Source organism: Onychomys torridus, chromosome 4 (genome assembly GCF_903995425.1).
Source record: "Onychomys torridus chromosome 4, mOncTor1.1, whole genome shotgun sequence".
Lineage (NCBI taxonomy): Eukaryota > Metazoa > Chordata > Mammalia > Rodentia > Cricetidae > Onychomys > Onychomys torridus.
The window spans coordinates 119,792,208-119,807,541 of record NC_050446.1 but is presented as its reverse complement, the minus strand read 5'-3'; the positions used below and the strand labels follow the sequence as shown (position 1 = coordinate 119,807,541).

The 15,334-nt window shown below is 42.7% G+C and overlaps 1 protein-coding gene across 13 annotated transcripts in view; it reads right to left on the bottom strand.

The window, feature by feature from the left end:
- The window catches only part of Ptprt (protein tyrosine phosphatase receptor type T), a 1,144,051-nt gene that overhangs the window by 274,989 nt on the left and 853,728 nt on the right, over positions 1-15,334 (bottom strand). For all 13 annotated transcript variants that reach the window (XM_036185148.1, XM_036185155.1, XM_036185146.1 and 10 more), the window contains exons 10-11: positions 12,841-13,042; positions 11,432-11,534 (exon numbers count right to left, since the gene is read on the bottom strand). In XM_036185148.1, the coding sequence (XP_036041041.1) occupies positions 11,432-11,534; positions 12,841-13,042 (305 nt within the window). The remainder of the gene's footprint in view (positions 1-11,431; positions 11,535-12,840; positions 13,043-15,334) is intronic.

The window sequence follows — 15,334 nt, the reverse complement described above, 5'->3', positions numbered from 1 at the left end:
TGCATAGAGGCAATATATTCAGATACACCATCAGCATGCACCAACACAACATGAATTATTTCAGACACCAATCATTGTCATCATCATCAGAAAATAGGGGTGCATTTTTAGCCCCCGTGTGGACAGGAATAAAGGAATACACTAGCACAGATACTAGATCAGCTCTTAGGCGCTAACACTGTTGTCTGAATGCTGAAACACACCGCTGAAGAGACACAGGGCTCTAAAATCTGCAAAATTAGCAAGAGCAGTATCCCAGTAGAATATAAAACAACTGCTTCCTACAGCATGCCCAGGAGCCAATATCAGCACCGTAAAGAACTACCTGATTATCTGTGTAGGCTCCATAGGCTCCTTTCTCCGCCTGGGCCTCCTATTGGCCAAATGGCTAGTTTTCAAGCGTGGGCCAACAGAACCAGTGTCACCTGGGAATGTATTCTAACCGCAGATTCTTGGGCCCCATCTTTCCATCCCTGGATATGGTCAGGCACCTGTGGGTGGACTAGCTCTTCAGGCAACTGTATGTTTTAGAAAAGTTTGAATCATATGGGAGTTTAACAGTATCCCTAGGTAGGTGTTATCCCTGGGGAAGATGACAGAATTTGGATTCTGGAGCTCTAGTTCAGTATGTCAGGGTCTTAGTAGCAAGTCACCCAATGGCAGGCCTCGTTCTTCTCCAGGGACGTAATGTTCTATACCTGTATCTGAGTAATTATCATTCTTTCTGTTCCTCTCTCATGGAAGGGTTGCTGTACTTTATCTCTATCCTCAAATACCTGCATCAATGATCTCTTTGAAACCAGGACTTCTTTCCATCAATCCTTGTAGGGTCCAGCACAGCACAAGATAAGATTTTCTACTATGACAGAAATATTGTTCAACACTGTATCCAAACACAACCCATGGACACTGGATACTTTAAATGTGGCTAATGTGACTAATGAGCTAATGTTTTGTTTCATATATTTAATTTAAATAGCCACATACAGGTGGTGGCTACAGTATTAGTCAATTCAGGTCTAATATCATGATATTGAGTCCTTCTCCTCTTATTTGGGCTGTTATTTTCTATTCTCAAAATGGACATTTTCTTTATATGTTTGAGAGCTTTAAAAAATGTCTCCCCGAGTCAATACAAGTGGGAACACACTAGCCAAACAGCAAAACCTAAGCATCTGTAGCCAGGCCAGAAAAGGGTGGGTTGTATGGTAACAGTCAGGGTAAGCATAAATTCTTCCTAGCCATATAGACTTCATGTTATTCTTTTACTACCCCAAATCCAGGGCTTTCAGTATCATTTCTCACTGTTACTGTGAGGAGACAGCTCACTGACCAGTTCCAGGCAGCTGAAGCAGACATTGCATAGAGTTTTTTTCAGAAGAACAAGCCTCCTTGGATACTATGGTTGCACCAATCCATGTGCTAGCTCAGGAAAACACCAATAAATCAGGATACAGAAATGAACTAGATGGAAGCAGACTTCAAAGTCTGACCTCTGGACAGCTGCAGACTGAGAGTTATAAGCCATTGGTTACCAGATGCTCAAAATCTGAGACACAGGAGTGGTGCACACCGTCCTGAGCCCCAGAGCAGTATGAGAAGTAGAAGCTAGCAGGGAATAAAAGTTGGAGAAAGAGGAGAATGTGGTGAAAGCCTTTTGCAGTAATTGCTGCTCTTGCAGAGGTTTCATGAGTTCTCCTGTGGAGAACAGGTAAGTATCATGAAGCTATGTCTACTTAGGCAGCCCTCCCATCCTTTCTGTCTTCTATTGTTCCCTGATATACCTGACTTCAAAGACCTTCAGCTTGAGTCCAGGACCACATATCAGACATCTTTGTGCAGTTAATTCTAGTCATCTGGTATCTTATAACCATACTATCCCACAAGGAGGGTTTATTATTATGGCCTACCTTCTAGCATCTTATTCGTGGACCACCATTCCCTGCATTTTATCCTGTCTCTTCCCTTTACACCGATTCTTTGACAACAGTGAAGCCTGCTAGTCCTCAGCATCTCTTCTACATGCACATCTACCTTTATATTTTTTTAAACATTTTTTTCTTATATTTTATTGTGTGTCTGTGTATGTGTCTGTGGTTTTTGTACAGTCTCATGGGATGCTTGTGGAGGTCAGAAGAGGGTATTGGATCTCCAGGAGCTGGAGTTAGAAGCAGTCGTGAGCTATTCAATGTAGGTGCTGTGAACTTTGACTCTGCAAGGACAACAGGAGCTCTTAACCTCCTGAGCCCCTACCTCCATATTATTTTTAAAGCAAGCTTTTCCCAGATGGCTCAGGTTCAGGCACTTTGGTTAAGAGCATTAGCCTTCATTTTTCTATAGTCCTGGGTCAACTTATGTATATTTTTATTTCTCTTTAATTAAAAAGTTACATGCATATCTATGTGTGAGTATGAGCATATGAGTGCAGGTGCCCATGAATGGCAGAGGTGTCAGATCCCTCTAGATTTGGAGTTACAGTCAGTTATGACCTGCCTGATATGGCAATCAAACCCCAGTTCTTTGCATAAACATTATACACTCAACTACAGAGCCACCTCTCTAGCCTTCTTTCTTATTTTCTATTAGAGGTTAAAGTAAAAATGTTGGCCATTTCTCTCCCCTCACCCCCTGCTGCTGCGCCCATAACTGCTGTAACTTTCACTTTCTTGTTTTACAAAGGAAGTTAAAATACTGTCATATTGACCTGGGTTTCTTTCTACTTCTCCACAAGCCTGTCCTCCATCTTCTGAGTGGCTCCTTGGTAGAGTGTCACAGAGCTCAGTCCTGCTACTCATCTCTGCACTCTCCTTGAATGAGGTCATTCTCCTCTCTGGATCTTCAGATACTACATAGATGCTGGAGCTTCCAAAAGCAAACCTCTGCTCGGAGGCCTCTCCCGCGCCACAGACTTCTAGAGTTTAAATAGCTGCTGTGGTAGGAGGTGAACATGGCAACCACACTCTTCTTTCCCTCACGGCAGTAACAGCCCCAGTCTCCATCTCCCCAGATGGCAGACAGTCCAAAATAGAATATTCTCACTCTTCATGTTCCGTTGACTGCTCCATTTAAAACATTCTTCTCCAAACACCTGTTTTTCCTTCTTGGTTTGAGCCTGAGTGATAAAATCCCAAGTCCCAACACAGAGCCATTTCTCAGTAAGCTACATTGCCGGGCTGCAGGTGAGGTTGGAGGAGGATAGGATGGTTTGTAAAGGTAATGTTGCAATGCAGCTATGGTGAGCTGAAGTAAATGCAAGCCTGTCTAAACTACTTAAGTGCCATCTTTCTTCCTTGGTGTTTCCCTGGATAATCTTTCTTTCCTTAAACAGATAAACTTTATTATGCATATCCAAGTTATGTGTGATGCTGTGAAATAGATGGTGGAGAGAGAGATATTAAGATGGATGAGAGATGCAAAAAAGGTTACCATAGTGAAGCAAAACAACATATCTGCAGCCTCACACACTTTGTCTCTTTGTTTATTTGCTTTTGTAGCAAGACTGACTTATCTGCCTATCTGTAGTTCTGTGCTTGAATACAGGACTGACCCTTGTCTCCTTGGGTGGTTCCATGAAGTTCGATATCTCTTTAATTAAAGTGATATGTTCCTTTAGTGCCATATTTAAGCTGTGGGAAGAATAATGTAGCAGCACGCATCCTGTTATTCCTGATTTCCATTGCTTCTTTTCTCTGGCTCCTTGTCTTCCCTAATCCCATGTGATGTGCTCCCAGCATGCTTTTGGGCATGGATATAGGCCGTGTTAGTTACTTACTTACAGCTAAATCTTCTTGCAGGTTATAGGAAATACCTCTCATCTCCACCGCATGCTCCCTGCAAAGCAGGGTGCACAGAATTCCTCATATTTAGCCCCCAGCAAAGGTGGCCCAGAGAACTGTGGGGACTGAACAAAACAAACAAGGCTTAGAGAATGATTGTAATTGCTGTTTCTCATCTATCTCCATGTGAACTGGGACTCACAAACTCCTCAGGCTGCCCCATGCTAATAAATCCTCCAAATTTTCATTTCTTCTTCCTAATTGGACACAATCATACACTGGTGTCTGAGAATCAGATGGTAATGATTCCAATTTTGCTCGCTGCAGCTCCATGGACCAGCAAAACCCTTCTGTGGTTCTTTTGTGTGCTCCCACTCAGGGCTTTGCCATTATTAAAGGAATCCTGGAGGAAATTTGGCAATAGTTTGCTTTTATTCCTACTAAAGTTTCTTCTTTCTCTAAAAGTTGGCTGGGTATCTAATTTATACTTTAACTAATCACTGTGCATTTCAGAATGTGCAGTCCTAACTAGATGCTCCTGTCACTTGTGTGAGACCCGTGGATTCTCATCAGGGAATAAACATAGCTTGCTGTGACCTTTGTAAGGCATTGGCTGAATACACTGACTTCTGGTGTTCAGTCTTGTATATCTGATCCTACAGGCTGGAGCTGTGCCATGCCTCCAGAAGTCATAATAACAGGTCACAAGTTCTAACCAACCTTGTAGATGGTCCCTGAGAGGTACCCAGGATACCTCTGCACCACTTATTAGGTTCCATCCAGCCCTTGAGCCTATTGGGTTCCCAGACCACCTATATTGTTACCAACCTCACCTGAGTGTCTGGACACACACAGTAGACAGACATGAGCTTGCAGAAGGCTATGAAGATAAACCTGCCTGTGACCACCTAGAGCATCCCCTCCTTCAACAGTCTGACTGGAAAATGCCAGTTGCCTTAAACCCATGTTATGTGACCCTCAAAACTGAGTGATATCTCTCTCTCTCTCTCTGTATATATATATATATATATATATATATATATATATATATATATATATATATGTGTGTGTGTGTGTGTGTGTGTGTGTGTGTGTGTGTGTGTGTGTGTGTGTTTCCACTTATAAACAAGCAACCCGAAGCTCACAGAATCAGGTACCTGGTCCAAAACTACCCAGTGAAGCTGCTGGATAAAGCCAAATCTGATTCTGTCCTACTATGTCCAACTGGAGAGGCAGATGCAGTGGGAAGAATGTATAGGTCTAAGGCTTTAGGTGGGTTCTAGGACCTAGTTCCTGCATTCAAGGAGCCATAGTCACTGATACAGACTCCACACAAATCTTGGCTAAACAGTTGTGAAGGTAGAGTGCATCACTGGAAGAGATAGTGCATTCTGCATTCATGATGGAGGAAAGACAGTCTGGGATGTGGCAGCTGACCTGGATGCTGAAAAGTTAATGAATGGCATACCTGCATAGTGCTATGAACAGACACTAATAACACAGAAGACCAAATGTGGGCATCTGCTGAATATCCCCTCCCATGCATATCAGAGCAAAGACCTTACTGTTCTGACCCCTGTCACCACCCCTCTCTCACCTCATCTCTGCCCCTGCCCACTGGATTACTGGTGGCCCCTAGAACACCCCATGTGCCTTCTATGCATCAGCTCTTGCATGCACTGGTTCCTCTCAGTCGAAATCCTTTCTCTTCCATTAAATACCCTTCATTCCATAGACCTCAATTAGGCAGCACCACCTTCAGGAAGCCCTCCAGCTTCTATACCCAGGAGGCTCCTGCTGGATGCCTATGCACTTAACTGTCATGGAAACCTCTAGGCACAGACACATCATCATCACTTGTATCTTTTTCATACGTGTTTGCCCTTATATACTTGTAATATCCCAAATCAGAAGTAGTCACTATGTCCTCAAAAGGAGACAGACAAATGGCCAATAAATATGTTTAGAATGCTTGGTATCATTAGCCACCAGGGAAATACAAATCAAAATTACATGGAGGTATCATCGCTCTATTTAGAAAGGCTGTTATCAAAATCAAATGAAAAATAATGTCGGCATGGATGTGGAGTAAAAGAACCTCATTGGCGGGGAAGTCAGCTCCAGTCTGTGATCTAGGTACCTCACTTCAGGGTACACTGCCAATGGGGATGACACGAAATCAGCCTAGATGCCCACCAGCAGGTGAGAGGATAAAGAAAATGCAGTAAATCTACCCAATAGAGAACTATTCGGCCATAAAGAAAGATGAAATCCTGTCATCTGCAGGAAAATGAATGAAACCAGAGAAATTTGTGCCAAAAGAAATGAGCCAGACACAAAAAGGCATGGCCTGAATGTTCTCTCTCATATATAGACACCAAGTTTGCATGAATGCAGAATAGTGGTAACTAGAGGTCAGAAGTCCATGCAAAGAGTAGATAAAGGGAGGTTGGCTTTGATCAGTGTGCACTGCACCTGTGTTAAAATATCACACTGATCAAAAGTGACCACCATAAAACAAGTCAGTTCCTCTGTTACAGCAGGAATGTATCAAGTGCTTGACAGCCATGTGTGATCAGTGGAGATCCTACCAGACAGCTCACAAAGAAGGACATTTTTATTGTTAGAGAAGATCCATCCTATGACAATCTGTTTTGGAATAGAAAGAAGTTGAAGAAAATGCACATAGCCTTAGCTGCTGGATTTGACAAGGTTGGTATGGCAAATTTGCTGAATTAAATAATCCCACACTTTAGTAACTACTTGTTGGATGTTCTTTGGTTTGCTTTGCTTTCATGTTTTTGTTAGTTTGTTTGCATCAGCTGTGGACTAGACATTATCCCATGTGAAGGAGACCCAAGCCTTCAAATCTCTTGGGGCCTAAACAAATGAATCTAAAACAATAAAACCACAAACAAAACTTCAAAACAAAGGAAGCTTACAAATTCATGTATAACACAGTTAAAAGCTCAGGGAAGAACCACAAAGGAATCACATGGGTCACTGTTGAGTAAAACCTGGTGAAGGGGCAGAGTGAATTTAAATGAAACTAGAAATAAGGTTAAGGCTAGATGCTGACAGGCCTTGGATTTCATACTAAGAAGATTGAACTTAATGCAATAGAAAACTAGTGACCCATTTAAGAATTTTAAGCAGGGAAGCTAAGTTGATCCAATTTGTGCTTCACAGGAACCACTCCAGCAGTTTGGTTGGGGGATGGACCTGAGAGAGAGAGAGAGAGTTGCTCTTGACAGACATATCAGCAAGGGTGTGCTTGCTGACCAGGAGAGTAGGGCTGGAGAAACAGTGTCTCTATCCAGGGCTGATCTGCAAATCAAGGGACAATGCAGGTGACTAAGTGGACGAGAGAGAAGAGAACAGGGAAGGATACTTGCAAGAAAGCCTGCTGTAGGTGAGGAGCATCTCTCACAAATTCTGTTGCAGGAGCCCCCATTCTCACTGCAGAGACTGCATTACAGGTGATTAATTCACGGGCAAGTTACTTTCTTATGAAGGTTACTACAGATACATCAGTGTGACATGTGGGGCGTGGGGGAAGAAGGCTCAGTGTGTTCGAGTCAGAGCTGAATATTAGATTCTAGTCACCATTTGATTGATCTTTTAAGCAATTCTGGGATTCTGTCACTTAAAAACCAATAAATCTTTGAAGGCCCGAGGAGAGCAATACAAAAGCAATAAATCTCCATTGTGAAGTATTAGAAAAATAGGCCAAGCTGCCGAGGTGGTTTGGCTGGAGGGTGAGGGGACAGGAACCTCATACAGTGGGCTCCTCAATGCTCTCTCCTTCTAGCTCTGAATTCTCAGCCCTCTGAGAAGGAGTCAGACTCCAGAGGCTTCCGAAGAGTGGGAGACTGGAATTTGGCTTTGTCAGCACTTAAGCACTGTGGGTTAGAGGAAGAAAAGGCTGTCTAGAGGCCTGGAGGCCAAGGCTTAGGTATGAATCTGTGATAATTAAGTAGGATAAAACGTAGAGGAACAGGTTATAGTTTGGGCCTACATGATCCAGTTAGAGGACACCCCCCAGAAGTCATCTCCCAGAAGGCAAAAGGTATGACTATACTGTACCACCCCCAAAAGCCCTTCCAGATTCCTCTGACACAGTAGGATGGGAAGCCAGAACATCTTGAGCAGCAACGACCTCAGCGCCTGGTCTATATTCAACTACCTGATAGTAAAACAAGTTGTCAACTTAACAGGATCTAGAATGACCAGGTGACAAATCTCTGCCTCTGTGAGGGGGTTTCTAGAATGTGTTAATTGAGGTGTAAAGACCTATCCTAAATGTGGGTAGCACCATCCCACAGGGTGAGGTCTTGGACTGAATGAAGAGGAGAAAGTGAAATGGGCATCAGAATTCACCACTCAGTGCTCCCTGACTGGGGATACAATGGGACCTGCCTCAGTCTCCTATAACCATGACTTTCCTGCCACAACAGACTATACCCTTGAACTGTGACCCCAAATAAACTATTCCTTCTTTAAATTGTTTTGGTCTGGTGTTTTGTGACAGACATAAGAAGATTAACAAAACAACTGGTTTTGCCTGCCAGGACCTTGAACATCATTTAACATCGCAGACTTCAATCTCTCTCTGAAATAGAGATGGTATTTCCTAACTAATTTATCCACCAGAATACTTAGAGTCAGACCATGCAACAGAAGAAAAAATATTATCAATAGTAAAGTCTTTTTATACATTTGTATTTGTTGATTTATGTGGGGGGAGAGAGGGACATGTAAGTTTAAAGGTCAGAAGACAACTTTCATGCAACAGGTCTTTCCACCCACCATGTGGGTCCCAGGAATTGAAACTTTGGGTTTGGTGGTAAGCACCTTTTCCTGCTGAGCCATCTTATTGTACCAAATTATTTTCTTAAATATGGTTATTTTTAAATTGACATATGATAACTGTGCTTATTTACTGGGTACAAATAATAATTCAATACCTGAACATAGCATATATTCTAATTGATTTAGGATAACTGGGCTTCTGAAACATCATTTCTATGTTAGGAATGTTGACGTTTTTCTAGTTATGCGAAATATGTTATAAATTGCTGTCTACTACACTTACCATACTATGCTATCGGGTATTAGTGTATCTTCTCCACTTTCAAATATGAATCGGGTCATCTTTGGCCAAAGGCTTGAAGTAAGCCTTTGGGTCCCAGGTTGCTATCTTACCTGCTCCCTGTTCCCAGCCTACAGAGGAGCTCAGTGCCAACTTTCCCACATGTAGCTCATCTTTCCACCACACTCACAATTCTTTCAGTCTGGGAAGTCAGACTGATTTGTTTTGTGGCTTTATTTGTCTACCTATAGGCTTATTGTCTTACCTTCCAATCTGTTCTGTGACACACTTGCAAGATGATAAGCCTTAAGAAGGCAGAGTGAGCCTTTCTGGCTTCATACTATAACCAAATTGCTTAGCTCACTTTCTGAGACATAGCAAGTACTCAATAGATATCTGTGTGGCCATATACCTCCAAGATGCCTATTCTCATGACCAGGACTCAGGCCCAGGTAGAGTCGGGCCACTGTAACTTAAATATACAGTGGTGTTTCTGCTCTCACAGCAGTTGTCCTGAAAGGCCTTCTTTATGCCATTGCTTCGTCTTCTCCCCTTCTTGGCAAATGCCCAGGCTCTGGTCTGAAAATAATCCCAGACACAGAGGGTACACCCACTCTCAGTGAACCAAGGCCCTGAGAAGGAAGGCAGCCAGAGATTCCTAGACACCAACCATTTCCCCTTTGAGCAGTGACATTTCCTTTAATGTTTAAAGATGGAAATGTCAGCAAACTATGTCATGCATACCATCCTCCTAGCAAGATGGCGTGGTTCTGTAAAATGAATGTGGAGCTAGGGTCAGAACCAGGCTTCTGTCTTGCCTAGCCCGCTTGTTTCATGGTCTAAGTCAACTCATTAACTTCAGTTTGTCTGTTTCTTCAAACTGGGGTGGGGGTTGCTTTACAGGAATTTGATGAGCATACAGAGAGTATGCTGATCATAAGATGATGGTTACATAGCAATACAATGTGGCTCTTTTAAGGTCCCTTTGCCTCATTTCTGCATCTCAGCTTCTTTGTCTGAAAATGAAGACACCATCTCACAATACATATGGGCAATTAAATGAGGACAATGTATCAGAGCAGTTAGAGGGAAAGCAGGGAATGAAAACCTTGGTCTTCTTGGTCAGCATCTGCTTTGGATTGTCAGAGGAAGGATAGTTCTGACATCCTGTAGTGAAAGGCCCATGAGCATCATCCCAACCTGCTGCAGGGCCATATTTCCTGTGCCTAGTAAAGCGTGACATTATCCAGCTTCATACTAGGCAAGAACTTCTGCATTTTTGTTGGTTTATTCTGTTGATCCTTTTACCATTATCATTTCTTAGTAGAGTTGAATGAGGGTTGAAAATGAAGATCAGGACTACGTATCTCAAGAGCCTCCTCCTAGGCTGGTCTCCTAGAGCCCAGGAGCGTGCACGGTGATGCTGCTAAAAGCCAGTCCATGGCAGATCCCCATGGTCCTCAAGTCAGCTCAGGCCTCTCAGACATACTGTTTCCATCTCACCACTCTGCCTTTGCTCTTTACATTACAGAAAACTTCACTAGGCATGGCTGTTTCCCTTTGAACAAGCCAACCTGATCCATACTGAATACCTGTACCAAGTCAAACCTTATACAACTGAGTGTCACCTTCTCTGGGAGTTTTCTCTGAGTGTTTATAAGCCCCTGTGAAGATTTCCATAAGGCAGCATTGTAACTATGCCATATGTTTATTTCTGTAACTACAGGCTGGCTTCTTCTGAACATATGACTAGTTTGGTACCATTGTCCCAAGCATTTAAACTAATGAAGATGTGTGCTTGGTGAATCATTGTTGTCTCCAGCCCCCACATCCCATCCACTGTGTATAAGGTGCCTGCTCCATGCTTGTAGGACTGAATTGAGCCAATCTGAAAGTTCTACCTAACATTCTACTCCTTTCAATGGGCTGAAGTCCTGAGACCTGGAGTTCTGAGCAAAACCAGCAGTCAATATTGTTGCCTTGTATAAAGGAGATTTTGTTTAAAATAGATGCCAGCCCATTCTGATAGCCATGAACTTTCACAAGTCAACTTAGCTAATGAGATGTTCTTGGTGCCTGGGTGCCCATTTGGGCGGCAACAAATTCTCATTAAAATAAGCAGTGTGATCCTAAAGACATAGTCCCTGTGGTATTTCTAACACCTCATAGCTCTGGACTGAAACAGCCCCTGTAGCTCATCCTATTTCAAATATGTGAGCATATTCTTTGGAGAATATGATCTTTCTGTCTGTCTGTCTATTATGACAAAAAAGATTACTGTCTAAGTTTTCTACCCACTAATTACATTTTCCTTAATTTCACTCCAGAAAGTTCTACCATTTCAGGTCCCTACAAGGATGTTCTCTCTGAACTGGTGTTCACTGTGGAGAGAGAAGACCCTGGCTCAGTTCCTGCCTCTGAATTGGGCTTAGAGTTGCTGTCCATCTTCCTTGTGGAAAATCTGGCTACTGGTTTATCTCATCCAGGCACATTGCCAGTCATGTGATTCATCTGGAGATGCATGAGATATAGAGGAAGAAAGCCACAAATGATAGCTCCTTACCTGACGGGGGCTCCCCGTGACTGCGCAGGTTTGAGCATCACCGTGATGGTCGTGTCTGTTTCATTAAGTGGTGTATCTGCATCGTATTCAGGCATCGATGGAGCTGGGCAAGAGAGAGAAAATTGGACTTGAGGAGTACAGGCACCAAATGCCTCTTGACACATCCCCTTGATCCCAGCCTTGCTGAACAGAGGTAGTGAGTGAGAACCCTGTGGTATCAGAGGCCTTGAGCATGGGAGGCCTTGACTTCCCACCTGCAGCTTTGCTCCAGGTGCAAGAGTCTAAAGGGCTGTGAGGCATGAGCACCATCAAAAAGCGTCTCTCCCATGCAGAAAAAGGAACGTGCAGGATGTATAAGTACTTTATAAAGATGTGAAAACAGAGTCAACCTCGTTAAACACATTTAGATGCAAATTAAAGCAAAGATGAATTAGTTCCATTTTTTCGCAAGACCCTCTCCCCCCACAGGAGTGTGACTAAATCTAATCCTTTGAAAGGGTAATTTAGCCATTTGTATTATGAGCTATTAAAACCCACATCTCTTTTAATGCTTTTTTTCAATTTCTGAATTTAATCCTAAAGTTATAATCCCAATCAACGATTTAAACTTTATTTTGTAACATGTTTATTGAAGCGTTATTTTATAAAAACGTAGAAGCACCAAATATATTCAACCACAAGGGACTGCTTAATTAAATTACGTCCATCCAGTTGACAGACATTATAATGAAAGCAATGCAGCAGTGTGGGAAATACTTATGGGATGAGGATAAGTGGAAGCATTAAGCTACAAAAAATCATGGCTTCTGCAAAACGACATGCAAAAATACATATGCATGCAGACCATATTGAATAGATATTCCAAGATATGGAAGCTGTAAATAAGCATTCTGCAATGGTTCTGTTTCAATGCTCTCGGGCTGTGTGGTACACCCTAGTGGTAGAGACAGTTTGCAATCTTGGACTACTCAGCTTAGTTTTTCATTCATTCATTCATTCATTCATTCATTCACTCATCAGGCATTTCATGAGATCCAGTGTTGTGGGTGTCTTATATTGGAAAGTAGTCTATTGGAAAATAAATATACAAACCAACATTTATGTGTCCCCCTCCTCTCCTCCCCTCTCCTTTCTCTCTCTCTCTCTCTCTCTCTCTCTCTCTCTCTCTCTCTCTCTCTCTCTCCTTCCACCCAAGGGCATGTTATTGGGTGAACTTCAGAAAGTTTATCAATTGGACTTTCTTCAACCCAATAGTGTGTAAATTGTTCCATTGCCATCAGTGATAGTCAGCTCTGTTTTTTGTTTTTGTGTTTGTTTGTCTTTTTTTATACCAGGATATTAATGAAGGCTGGAGGAGATAGGAGTGTAGCCTACCCCCACCTCACCTTTTCTCTATCTAAAAGAGATACCTGAGATCTTGGTGGCAATTCGAGCAGTGACAGGGGGTCCAAAGCCCTTGGCTGTGCTGGCCTTGATGGTGAAGGAGTAGGTGGTCCCTGGGTACAGACCCACAAAGAGGTGGTGAGTTTCATTCCGGAGTTTGAACACTTTTCCTCTCTGGCTGGATAGGTCGGCACTTGGATCCAGTGAGCCAACAGCCTTGTAGTTAATCTGTGTGACAAAAGGATAATCAAGCACGTAAGTGCCTACTCAGTAACTAAGGGAGCTCCTTGGAGAAGAGCAGCAAGGGTAGGGAGGAGAAGAGAGGCAAGCCAGGCACCATGTTACAGAGCTGCTGGGTACAGTACAGGCAACCATAGCCCTGAGCTTTCTACTGACAAGCCCATGGAACAACCATATTTAACACAATCAGAGCATGCCATCTTAAGTTTTCTATAGTCCCTAAGCTTCCAGAGTTTAGAAAGAGGGCAGTTGATGAGAGCTGCTCCAAGGGAGGGGAAATAGTAGCACATAAGTAAAATGTGGGTGAGTAGGGAGGTTGTTGGAAGGGGAAAGGTCAGCATGAAAGATAGAAGAAGGGGAGATGGGAGAATGGGGAGGGGTTAACCAAAATGAAGGGGATATGAAATCCCACCTAGAAACTTGCTCTCTCTGCTACCTTGTAATCCAATTTAAAAACATAAAAGAATTTGATGGCAGATGACTCCCATGGATAGATAATGCTAGCCCTAGAAGCAATGGACCACTGAACAATTTTTTTAGTTTTAGGTCTGGAATACCTCTGTGGCTGTTGGTTTGGGAGACCCTGTTCCTGAAGATACCACACACCTTGAATACAAAGTATGGATAAATCAAAATGCCATTGAGCTGGAAGCTTCTTCCCTGTTGGCTACCTTTCCTGGTAGTGTCCAACAGTGCTACACAGGCTGCTGCAGGGAGTAAATGTATTAATGGTTTTAACTCTATGAACCACATTACCAACGTGTCAGACATGATGTGCCCACTGGTAAAATAATGGTATGAATGTTATATGAGTAACCAACAACTCTCTGCTTGGATTTGAGGCCCACCCAATGAGAGAGAATTCATTCTCAGTACTGTACTCCTGGTCAAACACTTGTGACTGAGGAGGTCTTAGGAACCAGTGGGGAAACCTACTATACTGTTCCTTAGCTGAACGGGTAAAACATCCAAGCTGCCTTCTACATGTCTATGTTTATATCCAGAAAGGATACTCTTAGCCCAAATTAGAGAAGAAACCTATCTTTTCAGTGGATACAAGGGAATGCTGGACTTGTGGCCAGACAAGAGAACAAATGGTTTAAAAGTTAGTCCCAAACAAGACATTCATACCATATCCTAAGGAGGTTATCACAGAGATCATTACAGAGGTGTCGTGGGGAAAAAAATGTAAGATCCCAAAGATAGAAAGAAGGGCTGTAGAATATATTCTTTTAAGCATGACACTCTCATGGAGGTCATGCATTCATGTCTGATGTCACTACTGGCACTGGGCCTACAAAAGAATGTCCCAGCTGACAGTTGGCTATGGATCAGAAAAGAGCTTGTGGTGGGCCTTACCACTTATTGCTGAAGTACTGGCAACTAACACACTATGTGAGGGGAAGGCATAGTATCTGCTGAGTCCACCAGAATCAAATGAGTGCTCTGAACCCAGGATTATACAGAGGGCCCAGCTTAAATGCAGGGGGGACACAAAACAAAAGCCATGGATTTTGGAGAGAGATTTGTAGGGAAGTCAGGAGCTGGAAGGAGTAGGGAAAAGATGAGGGAATGGGGGAGAGAGTAATCATAACATTATGTACATGTGTAAAATTGTCCAAGAATAAATCTTATTAGTAAAAATATACTGTAGTAACAATAAAGCATATTTATCTTATTAATATATCTCATACCCAATACAGCTACAATACTATCATTTCAGTCTGCTATCAACACCAAAAAATTTAATGAGTTAGTTCACATTCCATAATTCATTTCAAGTCTTATATATCTAGTATGTATCTGGTATTGCATATAACTCAATTGGACTAGCCACTTTCCAAAGTACAGGGCTAAGGGATTGTTCTGTGGTTAATGTACTTGCCACATAAGTAAGATAACTATAGAGTTCAGATCCCCAGAATCGATGTAAATGCCAGGAGGAAAGCAAGAGGTTTGGATTTCATATCCTCAGAATCCATGCAGATGCCACATGTGAACAGTGGAGCCCTTGTAATTCCAGGAGTGACAACATCTATATCGTCAAGATCTGGGTTTGACGCAGAGAACCTGTCTTAACGAATAAGGTGGGAGATGGATTAAAAAGGATTCCCAGGACCAAGCTCAGACCTTAATAAGGTGGGAGATTGATTAAAAAGAATTCCCAGGACCAAGCTCAGACATCCATATGCACACACACACACTCACACACACACACAGGATATACGCACATACATGCATGCCTCACACATGAAAGAGAATGCAGGCCATGTATTCTAT